At 56.9% G+C, this 19,211-nt stretch overlaps 9 protein-coding genes across 9 annotated transcripts; 3 read left to right on the top strand and 6 right to left on the bottom strand.

The window, feature by feature from the left end:
- Positions 1-158: 158 nt before the first annotated feature.
- MKK02DRAFT_45774 (mitochondrial carrier domain-containing protein) lies at positions 159-1,538 on the bottom strand (the record flags this gene model as incomplete). The annotated part of the gene is made up of 4 exons (XM_053093606.1): positions 159-691; positions 736-913; positions 965-1,074; positions 1,226-1,538. The coding sequence occupies 4 exons, from the start codon at positions 1,536-1,538 to the stop codon at positions 159-161; spliced, it is 1,134 nt and encodes a 377-aa protein (XP_052946842.1).
- Positions 1,539-2,613: 1,075 nt separating this feature from the next.
- Positions 2,614-4,058, bottom strand: MKK02DRAFT_45773 (uncharacterized protein; the record flags this gene model as incomplete). Its single annotated transcript, XM_053093605.1, has 6 exons — positions 2,614-3,228; positions 3,281-3,463; positions 3,514-3,560; positions 3,610-3,666; positions 3,724-3,784; positions 3,837-4,058. 6 exons carry the CDS (start codon positions 4,056-4,058, stop codon positions 2,614-2,616), a joined length of 1,185 nt encoding a protein of 394 aa, XP_052946841.1.
- Positions 4,059-4,452: 394 nt separating this feature from the next.
- On the bottom strand, positions 4,453-6,290 carry MKK02DRAFT_45772 (uncharacterized protein; the record flags this gene model as incomplete). Its single annotated transcript, XM_053093604.1, has 5 exons — positions 4,453-4,875; positions 4,925-5,021; positions 5,074-5,545; positions 5,596-5,693; positions 5,740-6,290. The coding sequence occupies 5 exons, from the start codon at positions 6,288-6,290 to the stop codon at positions 4,453-4,455; spliced, it is 1,641 nt and encodes a 546-aa protein (XP_052946840.1).
- A 214-nt stretch (positions 6,291-6,504) lies between these two features.
- Positions 6,505-7,903, top strand: MKK02DRAFT_34109 (putative ER to Golgi transport-related protein; the record flags this gene model as incomplete). Its single annotated transcript, XM_053088853.1, has 6 exons — positions 6,505-6,664; positions 6,710-7,038; positions 7,086-7,287; positions 7,333-7,549; positions 7,604-7,700; positions 7,754-7,903. The coding sequence occupies 6 exons, from the start codon at positions 6,505-6,507 to the stop codon at positions 7,901-7,903; spliced, it is 1,155 nt and encodes a 384-aa protein (XP_052946839.1).
- A 252-nt stretch (positions 7,904-8,155) lies between these two features.
- On the bottom strand, positions 8,156-9,579 carry MKK02DRAFT_37372 (anthranilate phosphoribosyltransferase; the record flags this gene model as incomplete). The annotated part of the gene is made up of 4 exons (XM_053089635.1): positions 8,156-8,629; positions 8,673-9,050; positions 9,096-9,386; positions 9,436-9,579. The coding sequence occupies 4 exons, from the start codon at positions 9,577-9,579 to the stop codon at positions 8,156-8,158; spliced, it is 1,287 nt and encodes a 428-aa protein (XP_052946838.1).
- A 210-nt stretch (positions 9,580-9,789) lies between these two features.
- On the top strand, positions 9,790-10,800 carry MKK02DRAFT_45769 (structural constituent of ribosome; the record flags this gene model as incomplete). The annotated part of the gene is made up of 2 exons (XM_053093603.1): positions 9,790-10,456; positions 10,511-10,800. The coding sequence occupies 2 exons, from the start codon at positions 9,790-9,792 to the stop codon at positions 10,798-10,800; spliced, it is 957 nt and encodes a 318-aa protein (XP_052946837.1).
- A 104-nt stretch (positions 10,801-10,904) lies between these two features.
- MKK02DRAFT_37371 (putative Methylcrotonoyl-coenzyme A carboxylase 1) lies at positions 10,905-13,662 on the bottom strand (the record flags this gene model as incomplete). The annotated part of the gene is made up of 11 exons (XM_053089634.1): positions 10,905-11,543; positions 11,590-11,878; positions 11,931-12,101; positions 12,152-12,311; positions 12,358-12,671; positions 12,719-12,740; positions 12,801-12,945; positions 12,998-13,045; positions 13,104-13,151; positions 13,202-13,304; positions 13,364-13,662. 11 exons carry the CDS (start codon positions 13,660-13,662, stop codon positions 10,905-10,907), a joined length of 2,238 nt encoding a protein of 745 aa, XP_052946836.1.
- A 599-nt stretch (positions 13,663-14,261) lies between these two features.
- MKK02DRAFT_45767 (uncharacterized protein) lies at positions 14,262-16,017 on the bottom strand (the record flags this gene model as incomplete). The annotated part of the gene is made up of 14 exons (XM_053093602.1): positions 14,262-14,414; positions 14,474-14,539; positions 14,602-14,713; positions 14,762-14,818; positions 14,875-14,910; positions 14,963-15,075; positions 15,129-15,155; positions 15,214-15,301; positions 15,350-15,420; positions 15,466-15,515; positions 15,559-15,629; positions 15,679-15,725; positions 15,773-15,872; positions 15,920-16,017. 14 exons carry the CDS (start codon positions 16,015-16,017, stop codon positions 14,262-14,264), a joined length of 1,089 nt encoding a protein of 362 aa, XP_052946835.1.
- A 2,155-nt stretch (positions 16,018-18,172) lies between these two features.
- On the top strand, positions 18,173-18,986 carry MKK02DRAFT_34103 (uncharacterized protein; the record flags this gene model as incomplete). Its single annotated transcript, XM_053088852.1, has 4 exons — positions 18,173-18,273; positions 18,344-18,547; positions 18,618-18,686; positions 18,821-18,986. 4 exons carry the CDS (start codon positions 18,173-18,175, stop codon positions 18,984-18,986), a joined length of 540 nt encoding a protein of 179 aa, XP_052946834.1.
- Positions 18,987-19,211: the final 225 nt, after the last annotated feature.

The raw sequence follows: 19,211 nt of genomic DNA, 5'->3' as shown, positions 1-19,211 counted from the left end.
TGATCTGAGAATAGGTGTATGTATGCAAGTTTGCCACAGCGGAATTGCCAGACAGCAGATCATTCCATAGATAGGCTAATTCCTTGCTAAGCTCCGCATGATCAACTCGTACCTGAGCCGTCAGCTACTGCTCTTTTCAATTCTAACGCTCGACGGACTCACGTCAACATCGTAACCGCGCTATTTGGTACAGTCCGGACCAAGTTGATACTCAATCCCCGGTAAAACCCTTTCCACCCATCCTGCCGCTTGATCTCCAAGAACGTCTGCACGATCCCGCCTTTCCGACGCCATATCGGCTCCGCTGGCTTTTGCACAGCTGACCCTGGGTCCGCGCCCGGTGCAGGTACCCGCAGTAGAGCGGCTGGTGCGCTGAGAGGTAGTGGCGGATGAGAGCCAGTCACCAGTGGCGAGTAGAAGTGGGCATGCGGGCCTTTGCCGCCATTTACAGAACTCGCCAAAGCGTTCACTGAGGCTGTCGAGGAATGGGTGGTTGACGTGATCGGATGGACAGCATTGGCGGCCGCGTTGGATGGACGGCCATGGGACTTGTGCACCTGGAGCCGGGTGCGAAGAACTTCGTGCGGGTAGGTAGCGACCGAAGCGATCATTTTGGAGAAGGCCGAGCAGACGAGAATGGTAGATGCCGGTAAAGATGCGTTATTCTCGATATCTTGGGCTGAGCGGGTGTCTGAGCTCAGCCTTTTCCCAGTGCAGACCTGTGACAGTGCTCACCTGCCCATGTCTTGGCCTTCTCATACAGCGGAAACTGCACCGCAACGTGTACTACGCCGAACAGGGACGGTAATAATCCCTTGTAGAAGGTCTTGAACCCCTCGGTACGGTATATTGTCGCGAACGCCTCGAGGGTGCTGCGATAGCGCGTCTCTGATGCCGCCATGGTCGCTTGAGCCTGATATATCAGCTTAGACCTACACAAAAGTCGAGACAGCGGCAGACTAACCATAAAACGAGTCTTGACCACCCAGATGGGATTTGTGAAGATGGTTCCCGTGGCACCGGCAGTCATCGCGGCTATGATGTGCTGTATTGACGTGTCGACATGAGGATGCGCTGCAAGATTAGTTCCTGACCTGACTGATCTCCAACTCTATAGGGAGGTCCCCGGCTACTGCCTGAAATCTCCCCCTACCCACCCTCTTCCACCTCCTGCTTGCCGTCGTCTCCTTGATTCTGAGGGTCCTATTCGTCCTGTAAGACTCACATGGATCACTCGCCCATACACCCATCCTATCCTTTATCAAGTCATACACCGTGAAATATATCCCCCACGTCGGGAGATACCCCGCCAGCGTCGGCCCCAATCCTCGATAAAACCCCCTCAGCCCAGCCTGCCGCCATATCCTCCCAGCCGTCTTCTGGACACCCTCATATTCCGCCGAGCCGGCCGCTACACTCGACGCCTGTAAAGACGTCTTGAGCACGTCAAGCGGGCAGGTGACAATGGACGCGACGAGGCCGGCGCATGCTCCCGAAACCATGGAGTGGAGTTGGGGTGGGATGTTGATGTGAGGCATTGAGGATGAGGAGGAAGGTGAATGGATAGGGTATCGGGATAGGACAGATATTGGCGGTCCAAGTTGATTGCGCGGATAGTGAGAGCCTGTCGGAGTGGGTTGGGTGAGGTGGGTTGGTGATGGGGATTTAGCGTGAGGCTCGGATCGGACCCGGCTAGATGGGTGACGCGGGGCAGAGGCCACCAGGCCGGAGTCACCCAGTACTATTTCTCGAGCGCCCGCCATGCCTGGCACCGGTATCGCCGATGTGGGCTCTCGTCTGCGCGATGTAGAGGCTTCGGCGTTCCCATCTCGGGAAATGAGCATATCGTTTGCTATTGCTATCAGCGTCAAATCCTCTAGAGATGCCAAAATCAGCTCGGGTACGGTTTACTGTGGCACCACATGGACAAGAGATGAAGCCTACCTTAGTTCCAGCTATGATACGGCGCGCGGTGAACTGATCAGGAGGTCCAGTGCAGGGCCGAGATGCGGGGAAAGGGGTGCTAATCTTGCAGAGCGTACTGCCGGTAGTGATCGTGCTGAGCCGTTCGTGCGAGAGTTCTGGGAGATAGCTTGAGCCGTCTATTTCTGGTGGACGCGGGTAATCGCGGCGCCTCCGACTACGGGCTCTTGGGTGTATTGCTAAGCACACGATTTGATACAGTTGAACTGGGAAAGCAGGTCTATAGTCGCGCTCCTGAATTCCCCACCCCGGCGATCGCCGCATCTCTGCGATAGTGGCGCCCGCGCGAAGCTCCATTGAAAGCACTACGGTGCGGACTGTGATGGGGCAAGACGACACCTTGGGATAGGACAGACATCTGCGATATCTCGGAGATGCTGGCCTCCATCAAAAAGCTGGATGGTCCGACGTCAGGTGTTTGTAGACTTGGGCTACGTCTCGTGACCTCAGCATTGGTGGTCCACGCTGTCCAGACTCTCGCTTCGCCACCCGGAGATGGAGGCCCAAGTCGGACGATCTCGAGCTAGACGCCACAAGAATGAGATGAATCGAAAAGGCCGCTAGCAGATGCACAGTATTCAAAGCGAGTACAGGTACAGAATGGGAAGCCTGACTCGAATCAACGCTGACTCAATACTCGAGGACCTCTTTCCCAAAACCCCAAAGCTCCGTGTCATCCTCAGTCCTATACCTGCCTCCCCCTCCTGCCACAGAGTCTGTATCCTCTGATTCAGCGGCCTGGAATTCTTCTTGTCCCATACCTGCCTCTGGCTGAGGGTCCTTCTGATTGTTGAGGCTGATGACCGGGCCAACCCCTGTAAAAGTGATGACCGCCCGCCATTCTGGGTCAGTGACATCTCCCCACGATTCGACAGATCCATCGAGTGTATGGACTTCCCCATTCGGCCAGTGCTTGAGGCTGAACTCGCCAGGTGCGCACTTCTTCAAGTAACGTCTACCGAATCCCTTGTGTGTGACCACGGGCAGGTCGATGCGCCGGCTCCGATCTTCGGCGACGGTGGCCAGTATCTGGATGATCTTTGCTTGATGTTCCAGCGCGTCAAGGATTCGTTCATCGATATCGACGGCGGACTCTGTCGTGCCATCACTTCGGGGATCTGTGGAGCGGTAGATTTCAAGAAGGACAGCGATACGCTCGTCGATCATCGGATCAGTCTCGCCATCCTTCCTGGTGGGTAGGCGTGCATGTCTCGCGAGTCCCGACGATGCCATCTCGCGTATCGTCTGAAGTGTCAGCAATTATAGAAGGCGGCATGATGACTTTCATCGGTCTCACCTCATCAGCCACAGGCTTCCGCCCCTTACCCAGCGTCAGTATCGCGCTCGTGCAGGTCCTGTCGAGCGGAGAGCACAGCACGACCGAAGCATGAAATCGATCAGCTTCCGTCAGTGCATCAAAGATCTCGCCTGTTTGCTCGGCCTTCGGAATGCTCTCTTCAAGCAGGGTAGCATTCTCTTGCTGTGGTATATCAGCCAGGCCAGAGCCGTCCACACTGAAGCGTCGCTCACCGACTTGCCAGCCTTGGCAGCCTCCTCGGCGGATACATTGTTGTACGCTGTATCATCAGTGCAGCCCCGACGAGCTGCTCGTCAGTATATATCTACCTTTGAAGTGTCGCATCACCCAGTTGCGGAATGCTGCGCTGCCCGTGCAAGTCATACCTGTACGAGTCAGCTTGAAGAGCGGGCAGGCTGGAAAAGGCGGGCTGGATGTCGTACCGCCTGATGTAGTTTCTCGCTCCGTCCTCATTTGAGCGTACTGGTCACGCTGTGCAGAAGTCTCGAGCGTCAGCCGATAATCTTATCAGACGGTGGTCAGTGTTAAGTCTCACCAGAACGGCGTCCAAGAGAGCCGTACCAGACACTTTGAGGCTGGGCAGCGTGGCTTGGTTGCTGCGCGGTGCCCGACTGGACCCAAGTCCGATCTTGTAGGTGAAACTGTCATCAAACGGCTCAGTGGCGAGAAAGATGATTCTCCCATCCGGTAGTGTGAACTCGCTGTCCAAGTATCGTCTGTCGGCCCGATTCTTCTCTCGCTGCGTTGCGCTTCGCATATTGCGGGTTGATGAGGTGAAATTCGGAGAGTATTGGTAAGAGGCAGAATGTTGAAAGAAACAAGCGCGATGCGGGTACGGTAGAAACAGACAAGCCATAGTGAAGGATGACATAAGACTATGCTAGCCCTGAGTGTCAAAGGATGTCAAATAGTCCGATGAACCCAACTCCGGCCGGATCTTGGTCGACCTCGAGAATACCTACTCGCTCGTAAAGTAAGCTGATAACGTGTCAGATTTCAGGACCGAAGCGTCCGACAGATATGCGGGTCGGTCGGCTCTCAGCGAGATCCGATGATACTGGCAGGTCAGAAGTCAGATCAGTTGTGAATGTCAGAGGGGGCTATCCGAGGTCCCCGACGCGCCTCAGAAATCCCACATCCCACGTCCGCACCTAATCGAAGCTGATCTTCTTCCCCTCCCCAGGCACAATCCCCACCTTCTCCCTCTTGGCCATAGCGAGCGCCGCGCCCGGTCTTGGTCTTCCGGCAGCCTGCCACTTCTTCCCGCGTACATCCTCCCTCTTCTTCCCGCCGCCGCCGCCGCCTTGATACCCTCCGTACCCCTCACCCTCGCCCTCATCATGCCCACCACCGCCGACATTCCGGAGCACGTCGCGCGCGATCGCCGAGGCGTCTTTGGGGAGGTATGCGCCCACGTCGGCGTCGACATCGGCGTCGCCTCCTGCGTCTCGGTCCTTTCGGTCGTATGATTGCCGAGGACGTTTCAGGCCGCCCTTGTAGTCGTCCCCGCCGGCGGCACGCACGGGCCGGGACCCCTTTCCTCCAGCTCGCTTGGTAGCTGAGTCTGAGGCGTACTGATCCGATCAGCTTCGCGCTCGCAATCTTCAAATTTATGAAGCTTACTTGGAGGATGAGCTTCCGGTTCTCAAACCAGTGGTTCTTTTTATTTGACAAGGCAGCTGTGGCGAATTTTGGGTCAAGGAAGTCAAGGAAGGCGAAGCTGTTTCATCAGCTTGTGCACACATCACGAGGTACAGCTTGCAGACGCTTACCCTTTACATCTCCCCGTGTCCTCGAATGCACCCAGCCGGACCTTTCTCAGCCCACTCTTCCGTCCACCTCGATACGCCTGCTCCGCCTTGGTCTCCTCATCCAGCTCCTCCGCAGCGTCCTCGGTGTCCCCTTCTGCCTCATCATCACTCTCCGCCTCGTCGTCCTCTTCTTCATTCTTGACGCCTCCAGCTGCTTCAGCCTCCGCCTTCACTGCCTGCTTCTTCAACCACTTCTCGCGCTTCGCAGCCTTCTTCTCATCTACCTCTCCTTCCTTCTCGGCTGCCGCCCTCAGCGCTGCTGCATTCCCCTCGAGGTGATCCCGGAGCTTCTCCTCCGTTGCGTCAAACGGCAGATTACCGACAAAGAGAGTGGGCCCTTCGGGATTGGGCTGATTGCGAAGGATGGGGTTGGTCAGAAGGGATTTGGCAGGTTTGGGGGTACGTGCGGATTCGGAAGCGGTGTGATCATTTCCTGAAGAGATCAGCTAAGTCTAGAGAATGGAGCCCGAGAACGGAGCTCACCCAGCTTGATGAGCAGCTTTCGTCCTTCCAACATGCCCTCCGACAGGCCAACGGCGAGCTTCTGCACCTCCGGCGTGGCGAGGTCGACGTAGGCAAACCTGCATTGTCAGCTGGGTATACTTCAACAAGAACGGGATAGCTCACCCCTTGCTCTCCCCAAAGCCACCCTTCCCGGCCTTCTTCGGCAGATTCACCCTCGTGACGCTCCCCTCACCCCCCGCGCCCGCCTCCTCCAATTTCCGCTCAAACCACTCCCTCAGGCTCTGCGGTGTCGTCTTGAACGCCAGATTCCCTACCCAAACCGAATTCTGCTTCTTGACCTCCCGGCCCGCGCCGTCCGCCACACCGCCTTTCGGCTTCTCCTCCTCGTCCGCCTCATTCGGGTCAAACTCGGGCAGGCGCTTTCTCTTCTTTGGCTTCTCCCCCTCCGCGGGCGGTACGTCGCCCCGCTTCGCCGCGCGCTTAGCGGCTCGAAGCTCGGCCTTGGAGAGTGGTTCCGGCGCTGCCAGGTCGATCTCGTAGTCTTCCGCGTTGACGCCCTTGGGCTGTTTGTCCACTGGGGCCGCGGTGGATCCGCTCGGTCCGGCCTCATTATCGACCACAGCGGCTGATTTTTTGCTGGCTTTTCGCGCCTCTCGCGCTGCCTTCTCCTCGGGCGTCCTAGACGTCTTGGGTGGCTTTGTTGATTCTGCCATTGCTATTGATGATGTATGGATGCAGGTTTGACCCACCTCCACCTCCTCTCCCTGGCAACTTTACTATCGGATAAAAGCTCAAACCTCTTTTTAAACAAATCAAAGACATCCGTGCGCCATTCCACGCGTCTCTCACCCAAAAGACCTCTCCTCAGCTCAGCGCCTCAGCTCCAGCATCCGCTATACACCTTACCGCTCCATACACTAGCCCAAGATGTCAGGTATGCCCTACATGAACTCGCGCTCCCCGCCCCCACTTCAACACCCGAAGCCTACACATCCCGCTTACCCACCGCCCGAGCCACCGCACACGCCCGGGGCGTCCACAAATAGCTCGCCCTACTCCCAGGCCGCGAGGATATCCCAGGACAATGGTACGGCCCCCTTATCCCCAAGCTAGAGCTGTACTGAAGAGACAGAGTATATGCGATACAGCTCTCCACCTGTCGACGCTGCGCCTCGATCCGCATCGACGGCAGCTTCATTCGCTGCGACCTCGGGGGTCAACCCGAACCCGTATGGTGCCCCTGCAGCGTCAGGACCCTCACAGCGCGCTTCAGTGGGCTATCCCAATCCACATGGCGTGCAGGGGTATGGGCATATGGGAGCGATGGGGATGGGCGGTGCTCCTACCCAGGGCCAGGACGGTTTCGCAGCTTGGGGGAATATGAATGACGCGACGGCGCAAATGGGGGTGCAATTTGGAAAGTCGGCGGTGGCTGCAGGGCAGGACTACGTCGAGAAGAATGTGAGCTGAGTGTTACCGATTCCGGGAATGAGAAGCTGATGATATAGTTCACGCGCTATCTCCCCGCTCAGCTCATCAAGACCTCTTTCCAGGTCACCAACTCCTACGTCCTGCGGAAACTCCGCCTGATCCTCTTTCCGTGGAGACATAAGCCCTGGGCGAGGCAGATCAGGAGAGCAGACAGTGGCGGTATGGAGGGATGGCAGCCGCCAAGAGATGATATCAACGCGCCAGATCTGTATATCCCCAGTACGTCCCTCTGTGTTGATCATTGAGAATTGCGCTGATCCCCAGCGATGGCTCTGGTCACCTACACTCTGCTGTGCGGTCTCTCCAGCGGCCTGCAGAGCCGGTTCCACCCCGAAGTCCTCGGCGCCTCGTTCTTCCGGGCTATGGTGGTCGTCATCGTTGAGTTCTGCTTCATCAAGCTGGGGTGTTATCTACTGGATGTGCGGGGCGGTGGAGCGAGCGGAGTCGAGTTGATCGGGTATGGAGGGTACAAGTTTGTCGGGTAAGCTCGACATTCGTCTCATTTCATGATACCGAACCAGAGCTGATGTTTCAGTATCATCACCACAATTATCGCAGGCTTCCTGAAGCTCGGCACACTAGCTACGACCGGGATCTTCGGTTATACCTTTGCTGCCAATTTCTTCTTCCTGGTAAGCTCACATGAACGCAGCTTTACATATGCGACTGAGCTGACTCTATGTAGCTTCGGTCACTGAAATACGTCCTCCTCCCCGACCCAGCAACGACCGGCGCGCCGACTCTTTCGCACGCGCAACGATCACGGCGGATCCAGTTCCTCTTTGTCCTTGCAGCAAGCCAGCTGCTGTGGATGGGTTGGTTATCACGGGTCTGAGGGAGATGTAGTGCTTGCTGTGATGCAATTCGAGCCATCAGATCATCACGGAAGCCAATACAAGCCCTCGCTGAGCAGCTCGTACTGTTCTGTGACTTAAGACATTTAGTAATGACGACTCACCGCTACGATAGTCAATCACTATCGGACCTCACCTAAAGTCGCGGCCAGTGACTGGGGAGCGAGTGACCTGACAGGACCAAAAAAGGCCTGAATGCTCGTCTTTGCCAAAGACCTCTGCATCCTCTACCTCTACGCGTTATCTTCCCGCTTGGCCTTCAACCACGCCTTGACCTCTCCATTCTTGGCCGCCACCCCTCCATCATCCTCCACGACCCTCACGTCGATCTTCTCCCCCATCGCTGCCCGACTCGAATCCCTGAACCCCTCAAATGCCGTCCGCGCACCCCCACTCTCCAGACTCTCCCTTGCCAGCCTGACCCCGTCTGTCCAGTCCTTTGCGCGTCCCGAGACATGCAGCAGCGCCGCGGAGTTGAGGAGCACATAGTCTGTGATGCTCTGTATGGACGGTGAGTCTGCCGAGGCGGGCGCGGAGAGGTGGGCAGGGACCTCGCCGGACGAGCCGGAGAGGATGGATTGGAATGTTAAAGCATTGAGGTCGGGTGTGGAGCCTCGGACAGAGGAGAGGGGATGGGTGGGGAGTCCAAAGTCGGTAGTGGGGTGTATGGAGCCGGTCTTGATCTCGCCATTCTCGAGCCACCAGGTCTGCACGTCAGCCTAGTCCGTGCGTGCTAGAGCAAAGACGTACCCAGGTCTCGCCAGCTATGCTGATCTCATCTAATCCCTCTTTACCGCACACCACCAGTGCCCGCTCCACCTTCAATAGCCGTAGTACCTCGGCAAATGTATCTCCTAACTGCTTGTTGGCGACACCGAGCAACATCCGTTGTGGACGAGCGGGGTTGATGAGCGGTCCGAGCACATTGAAGATTGTGCGGAAGTTCAGTGATCGGCGTATGGGAGCGATATGCGCTAGTGAGGGGTGATAGTGGGGAGCAAAGAGGAAGAGGAAGGGTGAGTGGGGGAGGAATTTGGGAAGTTGGTCGATAGGGAACGATAGGCGGCAGTCGAGGGACATGAGGAGGTCCGCTGAGCCAGAGGTAGATGTGGCAGCTTTCGAGCCGTGCTATAGTTCAGCTTGAGATCATTCCCCGACCGGATGGAGGCTTACCTTGGCTACCCGGACTCCTGTACCAGCAACAACGACCGCCGCCGTTGTTGACACGTTGTAGGTGTCCCACCCGTCCCCTCCCGTCCCTACTATATCCACCATCCCCGTAAATCCATCTCCCTCCTTATCGGAATCTCTATAGTCCCACTCCCCAGACTCGTGCTTGCCCACGGGAGGTGCAATATCCTTGACCACTATTGCGTGTTCACGCAGTACCTGCGCACAGGCAGCTACGACCTCGGGAGACGCGTCGAGACCGGACAGCGTCAGAGCGGTGAGGAAAGCACCAGCCTATATCAGTCAGCTAGGTACTTGACGGTCCTAGGAGAGCGTCTCGCACTTGAGCATCTGAAGCCCCCTGCACGCAGAGATGCCTGAAGCACTCGGCACAGTCCTCGGAGGTGAAGTCGGTTGGAGACTGAACGAGCTTTTTGAGGAGCACCTTGAAGGTGTCTGGGGTGTATTTCGATTCCTCCTTGGCCATTTTGAGGTGCTGCGCCGCTGCCTATCAGCGTATATGAGGTGTATGAGCTGTCTATATAGGCTGAATTGACCTTTGAGGTTGGAGTCGAGCGCAAGTGGAGGCAAGGAACGGGAGCAAATTAGCAAGGACGAAACTGCCTCTTAATAAAGTTCATCGACCTCTCTCTTTCAACCAGACGTCAACCACCTTCAAATACTACATCTGCCCATCATGAACCCCCTCGCGCCCTTCGCATCCATCCTCCGCCCCTCCCTCCACGCTTCGACCTCCCGCCTACTCCTCCCTCCCCTCCCCCTCTTCTCCTCGCAATCGTTCTCAACCTCCCCTCCCGCCCTCGCATCCCGCGATCGCCGCATGCGCGCCAAAGTCAAGCGAGACCGGCACGTCAAAGCACAGTCTGAACGCGCCGGTGCCGTATCGAGCGAAAATGTCGACCATATCCTCGGTTACGAGCCCGTCCCCGGGGAAAAGACACCATGGGACGGATGCAGATTACAGCGCGTCCTCCTTCGTCCCGAGGCGATCTATTCGGCACCGCCGGTAGAGTACGCAGCTGGCGAGGCGCCGCAGCAGTACCTACCCGGCCTGGCGATCGAGGATCAACAGATGTTATTTGGGGCACTGCCTTATACATCTACATCGCTCAAGGCACGGCGGGTCCTGCAGAACAACGCCTCGCTGAGGCAGGAAGAAGACGATCCGCATGCGGCATTGACGGCTGCGGAGGAGGACAAGGTGGAGCAGATGCAGCGAATGCTGGATTTGCGAAACGCGAGTAAGAGGGGGATTGAGGTGGTGAATAGGCAAAGGGTGATTGAGGAATTTGGCGGGGTGAGAGAGGGCAAGGGAGTCAATACGGGGAGCTCTGAGGTCCAGGGTGAGCTTCCTCGTCTGGATGGCCGGGCCTTGGACGATTAGCTGATACCCCTAGCCGCGTTGCTGACCCAAAAAATCCGCTCAGTCATGGAACACATCATCTCGAATCGCAAAGACAACTCCAACAAGCGCGCACTCCGCGTACTCGTACACCAACGCCAACAAATACTCAAATACTTTGCTCGGAAAGAGCCAGAAAAGTACGACACTCTGCTCGGCGATCTGGGTCTCACCCGGCGGGGTGTAGAGGGAGAGATCAACCTGGCAAATATACTATGTACGTATCTATTCCCTGCGAATATCCTACCACACCCTTCCCCTTTCCTGATGCTCCTACAAACCTGATTTAATGAGTCCGAACCGCTTGCGGTCTAGATGCCAACCTACTGTACCTGATCCCTTCCTTCACTCTCATATACCGAAACACAAATCTGCAAAGATACAACAGCTTACTCCTTTGCCAGAACTACCAATACTTGCCCCTCCTCCACCACCATCCCCTTCTCGGCCCCCACCTTCCCGACCACACCATCACGTCCCGCCCGGACGTTGATCTCCATCTTCATACTCTCGAGCACGCACACCACCTGCCCGCTCGTCACCGCCTCTCCCTCCTTGACCCGCACCTCGAGCACCCGCGCCGGCATCGGCGACGTCAGGTTGTCGGACGACTGGCCCGACGCAGAGGCGTCGGCGTCGACCTCGGACGGAGATTGTTGTAACTGGTAGTGTTTACCTGAAGTGAAGAGATGTAATCGGAGTCCGACGGGGATGACTGTTGCGCTGGTCCGCGAGGTGGCGAATTGCGTAATGAGCTCAGTATCGCTGATGAGCGTGGGATTGACCTGTTCTGACTGTCCGTCCACGACGACCTCGATGCCGGTCGCGAGGTGCCGAATCCGCACTTCGTGCTCGTCAAAGTGGTAGACCCGCTCGCTGACGTCTCCGAACCGCTTGAAGGACAAGGTAGCCCATGTCCCGCCGACGCCGGCGCTTTGTTGGGTTTCGCGAAGTGAGAGGAAGAGCGCAGCCTGAGCGAGGACGTTGGACGGTATTGGCTCAACCTTGAACAGCTCGTCGTGGTTTTGCTGAAGAGTCAGCTCCAGGCTAGCAATCCGAGGCCAATCAGCTTACCGGGATAAAGTTCGTCTCTACCGCTCCAGCCTGGAAATCAGGATGCCCCGCCACGGCCTTCAAAAACTCGATATTCGTACTCGGTCCCACCACCTGATACTGCCCCAGCGCCCGCTGGAGCAGACTCAGCGCCTCGGCCCTGTCCTTGCCATGAACGATCAACTTGGAGATCATCGGGTCGTAGTAGGACGACACCTCGTCTCCTTCTTGGAACCCCGTTTCGAGGCGGTGTGGTGCGTCGGTGGGCGGGCGGATATGGAGGATGCGTCCGGCGTCGGGAAGGAAGTTGCTATCCTCGTCAGCTTGTGCTGGTTGACAAGCGTAGGAGGTGGGTAGCTCACGCTTCAGGCTTCTCGGCGTAAATCCTCGCTTCGAATGCGTGTCCAATGCAAGGTACCTGATCCTGCGTCATTGGCAGCGGGTTGCCGGCTGCTACGGAGAGCTGCCACTCGACGAGGTCGATACCGGTCACCATCTCCGTCACTGGGTGCTCCACCTGCAATCGGGTATTCCTGGCACATCAGCTTTTTTGATGCGGCCAAACCCGCAAAATCCAGCTCACATTTCCATGAAGAAGTACTCGTCCGTCTCGGCGTCCATGATGAATTCGACCGTGCCCGCTCCGACATAGTTGACCGCCTTGGCAGCAGCAACGGCCTTTTGCGCAAAGTCACGCTTCAGCTCGGGGCTCAATCCAGGTGCAGGAGCTTCCTCGATGATTTCTGGATGCGTCAGCCCTCGCCCAACCTCCTTCTGTCCAGTACTCACTCTGATGCCTCCGCTGGACCGAACAATCCCGCTCCCACAGCCCCACACACCCGCCTTGCTGGTCCGCAAACACCTGAACCTCGACATGCCTTGGTCGGACGAGATAACGCTCCAGTAGCAACTCGTCATTCCCGAAGCTCTTAACGGCCTCCCGCTTGGCAGAAAGGACTTCCTCCTCAAAATTGGCCATATCATGTACTATCCGCATGCCCTTGCCCCCACCGCCATGCGTGGGCTTGATGAGAATGGGGAGGCCGATTTTGTGGGCGGCAGCGAGGAGTGTGGGCGTGTCTTGGGCGGCGCCGTGGTATCCACTGCAGCGTCAGCTTCAGGCTCCGTTCGCGGTGAGTGTTCGACTTACGGGACACAGGGGACACCAGCAGCTATAAGCTATCAGCGCCGTTCTCGTCCAGACCAGACCGTGACGCGGGTGAAGAGCTCACCGAGCATGATCTCCTTGCTTTCTCGCTTACTTCCCATACTCCTTATAGCCTCTGGCGGAGGTCCAATGAACGCAAAGCCAGCCTCTTGGACCCGCTGCGCAAACACCATCGATTCGGACAGGAAGCCGTAGCCTGGATGTATTGCCTGCAAGATCAGCACGTACCCCTGCTATGTTGCCTGACACCGAGTAGCTGACCTCTGCACCGCTCATCTTCGCGACTTCTAGCACTTTGTCGATCTTCAGCTGGGCGTGTCAGTGGACAGTCCTCCTTGTGGCGGATGTTCCGAGTCGGGGAACGTACGTAGCTCTCGGAGGATGCTGCTGGACCAATACAGTACGCCTCGTCTGCCTGCGCTGTCAGTCACGCTCAAAAGGCCGAGCCGGGCGAGGAGAACATACCATGGCAACGTGCATACAGTCCTTGTCGGCCTCAGAGTAGACCGCGACGGTGGAGATACCTAGCCTCCTTGCCGTCCTGATGATTCGGCAGGCGATCTCCCCTCTGCCATCATCAGCGTCCGCCTTCCCACACTGTCCGCTTCGGAAGCGCCGGAGACTTGCCTATTCGCAATGAGGATCTTCTTGAAGCTCCGCTGTCCCTCCGGGATAGGCACGTAATTGACAGCTCCATCCCCCAGTACACCCGTCGTAGCTTGGGGTAAGACCGACCCTGCCTGACGCACACGGCCTGAGCTCGAGATACATCGCCCGCTCTGCACCTGTATCTGCTGCTGAGCAGGGTGCTGACGCGCCAGGACAGCCGCCGAGGCAGGCGCGAGGGGGATGGGAGGTCGAGAGGCGGTCGCTCCTCTCAGACCGTGAGCGGCTGAGCGGCGCGCTTTGCTCGCTATGGACTTCATGATGTGGCTGGTAGGAGTGTTTAGTGTAAGCGCAGTAGCGAAGTGTATGATAGATAGCTTGTGCTCGTAGGGCTATCCATGGGCCTGAAGAGAAGGCATGCACGCGGTGGTCACGCCGGGTATGTGACCGGCCGGCGCATGTCCTCCGCGGAGCCGAGCGCCGCCGAGATCCGGCCGGACCTTGACAGATACCTTAAACTCAGCTGAGACAGAGTGGCGGTTGGGCTCGAGTGGTCATGCATCATGGACGTCTGCCAGAGTGCTGTCATAGCATGCTCGGTGGGGTGTAGGGAGATCGGACAGCCCCAAGTACATATCTATCGCGCAGACTGCTGGCTTACGAGCAGGCCATGCTGGGGGCCTATCGCGGCCCGGATATGAAGCCCTGCCCGCTCAATGCCATGACCATGGCCGGATCCCCTACACACCACTGACGGGCTCATGCTCGTCGACCGGTTGTCCATACCGATAACTTATACGTACTGATACATGTTTTTGTTCTACTGTTACACCTCCCATTCCCCTCCATACCCCGCGCGAGACCCCGAAATAAGCACCTACAAGTCCGGACCCCTTATATCCCAGCTCCTTCCTGATGGTCAGAAAGCCTTACCCGGCGCCGTTAGCCCTGTCGTAGACTCAAACGCCTTCTCATCGACCTCATCGGACCCATCGTCCCTCCTTGCCATCTCGATATCGATCTCGCTGTGGGCTGTGGGACCGCTTGAAACACTCCAAGACTGCTTGTCGATCTACATCTTCAGCTTGTCTTTCAGGATGATATGTCAAGTACAGGGACACGGCAACTCACAGATACTTGAGCATGCCTGATCGGAGACCGATCCGTCACTTCTGAGCGAGGGTCGGACGTACGAGCCTGGTCGTCAGCTCCGTCCAGTCCTTGGAGCCGAAGCCAAGGGTTGGGGACTATGTACTCACGCTCTGACGGTTGGAAGGGTAGGACACATTCACTGCAGCGACTGGTGCTTGGCTAGCTCGGAGGTTCAGCGTGATGAGCATGCCGAGCGTGTAGACCTTGGTCATGACCGCACTACGACATCAGTGGATCTTGATAACGCTCAAATCATCAAGTACTGACATCAAAACGAGTGCGACTTGGAACTGCCTGTTCCAGGCTACAAAGTTGACAATAGCGCTACAAAGTCAGTTATGACTCTACTGGCGTATGCTGCCGCACAGCTATAGACATACCTGATCAGTGCGGGTACTTGCGCCTCGAAGCATCGACTAACAGGGTCAGCCGTGTTGGGTCCAGAGGGAGGAGGAGCTTGATACGCACATCATGACCCGACGCAGACGGGAGTCGGTGTGTGCCCACCCCGTCTTGACTCGGTAGAGACCATGCGTCATGATGATAGTAATGATGAGGTCGGAAGCGAGCACTAGAGAGAGCTGCACGAGTCAGCTTGTGCCCAGATTCAGCCTAAATGGGCAGAGACACCCACCCAGCCGTAAATCGTGCCCTTGATTTTCTGCATGATTAGCATCCACTTCCAGGAAGGATCAATCAAATGGACAAGGGCGACTTACGATGTCGTTGAAGCCTTCAGTGTCAATGTACTTGAACTTGGTGTTGATGTAGTACTCGGCTGCAAATCCGAGTGTGGCCCCGCCGACCCTTTGGATCAGCATAGTCTCACCCCGTGCAAAGAGGTAGCTGGCTCACGTGAGGGGCCCAAGGAGAGCAGCGGGCCACCAGTGACGGTAGAGTCTGCATGCTCGGTCAATGTAGAAGGTCTTGGTGGTCAGCTTTAATCGGAGGTTTGAGGTCTTTCGACTCACGTGAACAATCAAGACATTCGCAAAGTCAACGCCTAGGTATCGGAGGATCCCTGCTTGGTCAGCCCACACCATGTCCAGCGGGAGACGACGCACATGTGATCTCGATGAGAGGGAGCCAATTCGCGAAATTCCAAACGAAGAGGTACTGCATCCATGACAGTATACTGGGTCTAGTCAGCGAGGCCAAGGGAGAACTGGCAGCGGAGGACTGACATGCCACTTGCGACCGTCGAGGCCAGTGTAGTGAGGACCTGCTCGAACTGAGCGAAGTCCACTAGCAGCCTGGGAGGCAGGAACCCATGCTCACCACGAGAGCGACAATGTGCTTCTTGTCCGTCTTGACGAAGCGCCAATACGTGAACACCTGGGCTACCACCAAGCCCATCAGCATCGAGTCAAGCCACCCGCTAATTCGTCAGCTTCATCTTAGGACGTAAGAGGCAAAGAGACCCACCTCATGAAGAATGGCATGATGTTCAAGCTTCTGTCTGCGCTGAGGACTTTGCCCGCTAGAGCCTCCATCAGTGCAGGATTGTTCATGATAGAAGCCATTGTATGAGTTCAGTGGATGATGATATGTGAGCAGGTGAGGGAAGGGCGTATCGGCGTATCTCTTGCGGGGGATTCCTCGCTCTTATAGCTTGACCAGCTGCTGGACCGTACACCCAGGGCCCGACCGCCGATCTCTCGCCTTCTCCAGATCTACGGGCCGTATCCGGCGAATTGCACACTACACATCCTCCTGCTGCCGCCACGAATGTGTGAAGGCACACGCGCGGATCCATAGGTGTCAGATAGAAGGACACATGCGAGTACGCAGCAGCATGAATGAAGGATGAGTGCGAAGGAATGCGAAAGGACGGAATGTGTGTGAAGGGGACGCCTCAGATCTGAGATCTCCGCTATTCGGTCACCGAGTAAGCCTTAACCCTATACCTCGATCGCCTCTTGCCTCCGTCTGTCTGGTCCTCAAAACGCAATCATTCGAACTGTCCTCGAACTATCGTCTGACGTCTATGGAGTCGAAGGGGCACATCGCGCTCATATCACTGAAGGCCCAGCCGAGATGACGAACGATTACTATGTCCGACGACAGCCGCAGACTCTCACTGACCTGGGGACCGGGGTCCTGGCAAGCTGACCTCATTCTGGGTTCCGTCCTCGTAAAGCCCGGGTCCACTGCTGGCAGACTCGGTCCGAGCAGGAGCACGCGCCACTGACCGTCTGACGGAAAAGAAAGAGAGTCAACGGCAGATCTGAGAGGGAGACTTTAGCGAGACTGAGTGAACCGAGTACCTTCATGAAAGGGGAGCGAGGGCGGGCGGCGGGGGTCAGAGCTCGCTCCTTTCACGAGCTTGGCCGAAGGCTACGGTAGACAATCCATTGCGACTCTTCATCCCCTCCCCTTCGCCCCTGATCGCCTCTCGTTCTCACTTCCCGTGACTGATACTCTGACTCAGCCTCAGTATGAAATCTGACAGTTCTCAGCGCAGCTACTTTGGGTCAGGCCCGGATACCTCCGAGCTCGACAGCGGGCTGGGTCTCATCCTGGCACATGCATCCCCGCCTACTCACGCCCGGCGGTATGAAAGCTCCGGAACGTACAACGACCTGTAAGCACACATCTTTGCTATATATGTCCTCTCCTGCACTGATTTGGCTGACAATCCCAGCGTGGTCGTTGCGATGACTGCACGCAAGACCCTGGCCCCGACGTACTTCAGCGCACGCCCAGACTGGACAAGGATTCTCGTGTCCGAGTATGGCAGGGCTGTGAAGACCCAGCTGATGACAGCACTGGCTGAACTGGATGTCGGGCAGAAGACTGCTCTCCTTGGCTTGTGAGCGTTTTTGCATCAACTTGGCGTCGTTTTGATCCAGTATGAAAGCTGACTGACAGCATCGCACAATTCCCACGGACAATTTCAAGCATCGTCAGTGTCGCCTTTGACAGTTTCGTTCATACCCTGTACCCCGAACCGCCGGTGACCCTGCACATGCTCCAGACTGTGGAGGACTCCGCCGTTGATTTGCCGCGCGTACCTGTGTGGCAGCGCTCGTAGCCGCTCTCTGTTCCTTTATACTGCTCCTATGCACGGCGATGGCTATCAGTAGTGCAACGAGACCAAGCCGACTCATGCTGACAACAGCTACGGCAGTCGAAGCCAGCTCTAGATCATGAGCTATCCGTCAGTAACATCAGCGTGCTGCGTTGGGCAACTTGGAATGCCGTGTCTTGCGTACCTTATTCCCGGTAAATAGCCGTCGATCCATCTTGTTGGAGACACATCGGTCAGACTCTACGTATATCGTCACCAGCGCAAAGCCATGTCGCAAGCTCAGGGATTAATAAGGCATATCCTCTGCGTGAAACAGCGAGTGGCGATCTCGGGCCTGGTGGCAAAGGATATCTGCCGCATTCGTGCTAGCACGCACCATGGGGTAGAGGGTGGAAGGGAAGCGCAATCAGTTGGTACAAAACGCTATGTACTTCGGGAGGACAAGGGATAGACGGCGTTCTCAAGTGGTCGTACTGCCTCATCTGGGTGTCTACAAGAGTCTATGCCTGACCCCTCGTTGCTTCACTCGTACATTTGCATCACTGTCCAGCCCCACACCTGGCATCCTACACCACACTCACCCCCACGAACTTCGCACACACCAACAATGAGCGACGAACAGCGGGTCCCGTACAGTGACGAGGCCGATGAACGTTCCCCTGAACGATGGGGCCAGTATTCTCACAGGTGCAACCCTCAACGATCATGACATTCTCGTGTACCTCGGCACTGCCAGTCTGAAGGATCAGTACGTGACTTCAGGTTTATACGTACCATGTCGGTGGAGACTGCTGGATCTCGTGACTGATGACCTGCAGTTGGCGATTGAAGATGATCGCGACCATGCGCTGGCCCCACAGGGTGCCCACGGTCCCGATCGGTTGGGCAGAGGCGTGGGAAGTGGCCAAGGAGGAAGATCCGCGGGTTCAGATGCTCTCCGATCTACTGAACGAGGCACTGGATAAGGCAGGCCTGACAGATGCCAATTCCGCTTACCCGGAGAGATGCTCCGTACTTGGGCTGTAAGTTCGAATCTGCCGGTACTGCTGGAGCGTAACCTGTTTACGACCTCATAAGCTGAACGTGACCCAGGCTCGCAGACCACGATCTACCTGACCGCGGTCAAGTCGACGAAGAGACCGGCATGGTGCAATCGGCAATGTACGTTTCTCTTGGCTCACGCCGGCGCCGTTACGATGGCTCAGACGTTCACGAAGTCGTCGTGCTCAACAACATCCCGCGTGACGAGACCAGCCAGCAGATACCCTCTCTCGAGAGCACCGCTCAACCGGAAGCATCGACGCGCACCAGCACCAGGAGGGTGGTTGCATCAGTCACGCAAAGCGCTCGCGAAGCCGCCCGAAGAGCTCTTGGGAGACCCGGTCAACAGGGTTGATGGCAGCCTATCTCCGCCCCATGATTGCTCCCGCCCCTGCTGCACCGACCGATGCGGAATTGTGATATCGACCTGACAACTTTGCCCATGTTCCGCATCTGCTATCCCATACGTTCCCCTTGATATGTATCCCTTGTGCAGATACTCGAATCCGATCGTGCCGCATTCTCATGAGTGGCCGACATTGGCGTTTAGTATAGGGAAGGCAGGCCGACATTCTTCATGTTGCCGGGTTGACGGCTGACGTTGGACCATTCAACCGATCGGTGTTGCCTCCTCACCGGAGTGTG

This window comes from Dioszegia hungarica (assembly GCF_025882075.1).
Source record: "Dioszegia hungarica strain PDD-24b-2 chromosome Unknown MKK02contig_8, whole genome shotgun sequence".
NCBI lineage: Eukaryota > Fungi > Basidiomycota > Tremellomycetes > Tremellales > Bulleribasidiaceae > Dioszegia > Dioszegia hungarica.
The sequence above is the reverse complement of the archived record's forward strand: the minus strand, read 5'-3'. Positions and strand labels throughout refer to the sequence as shown.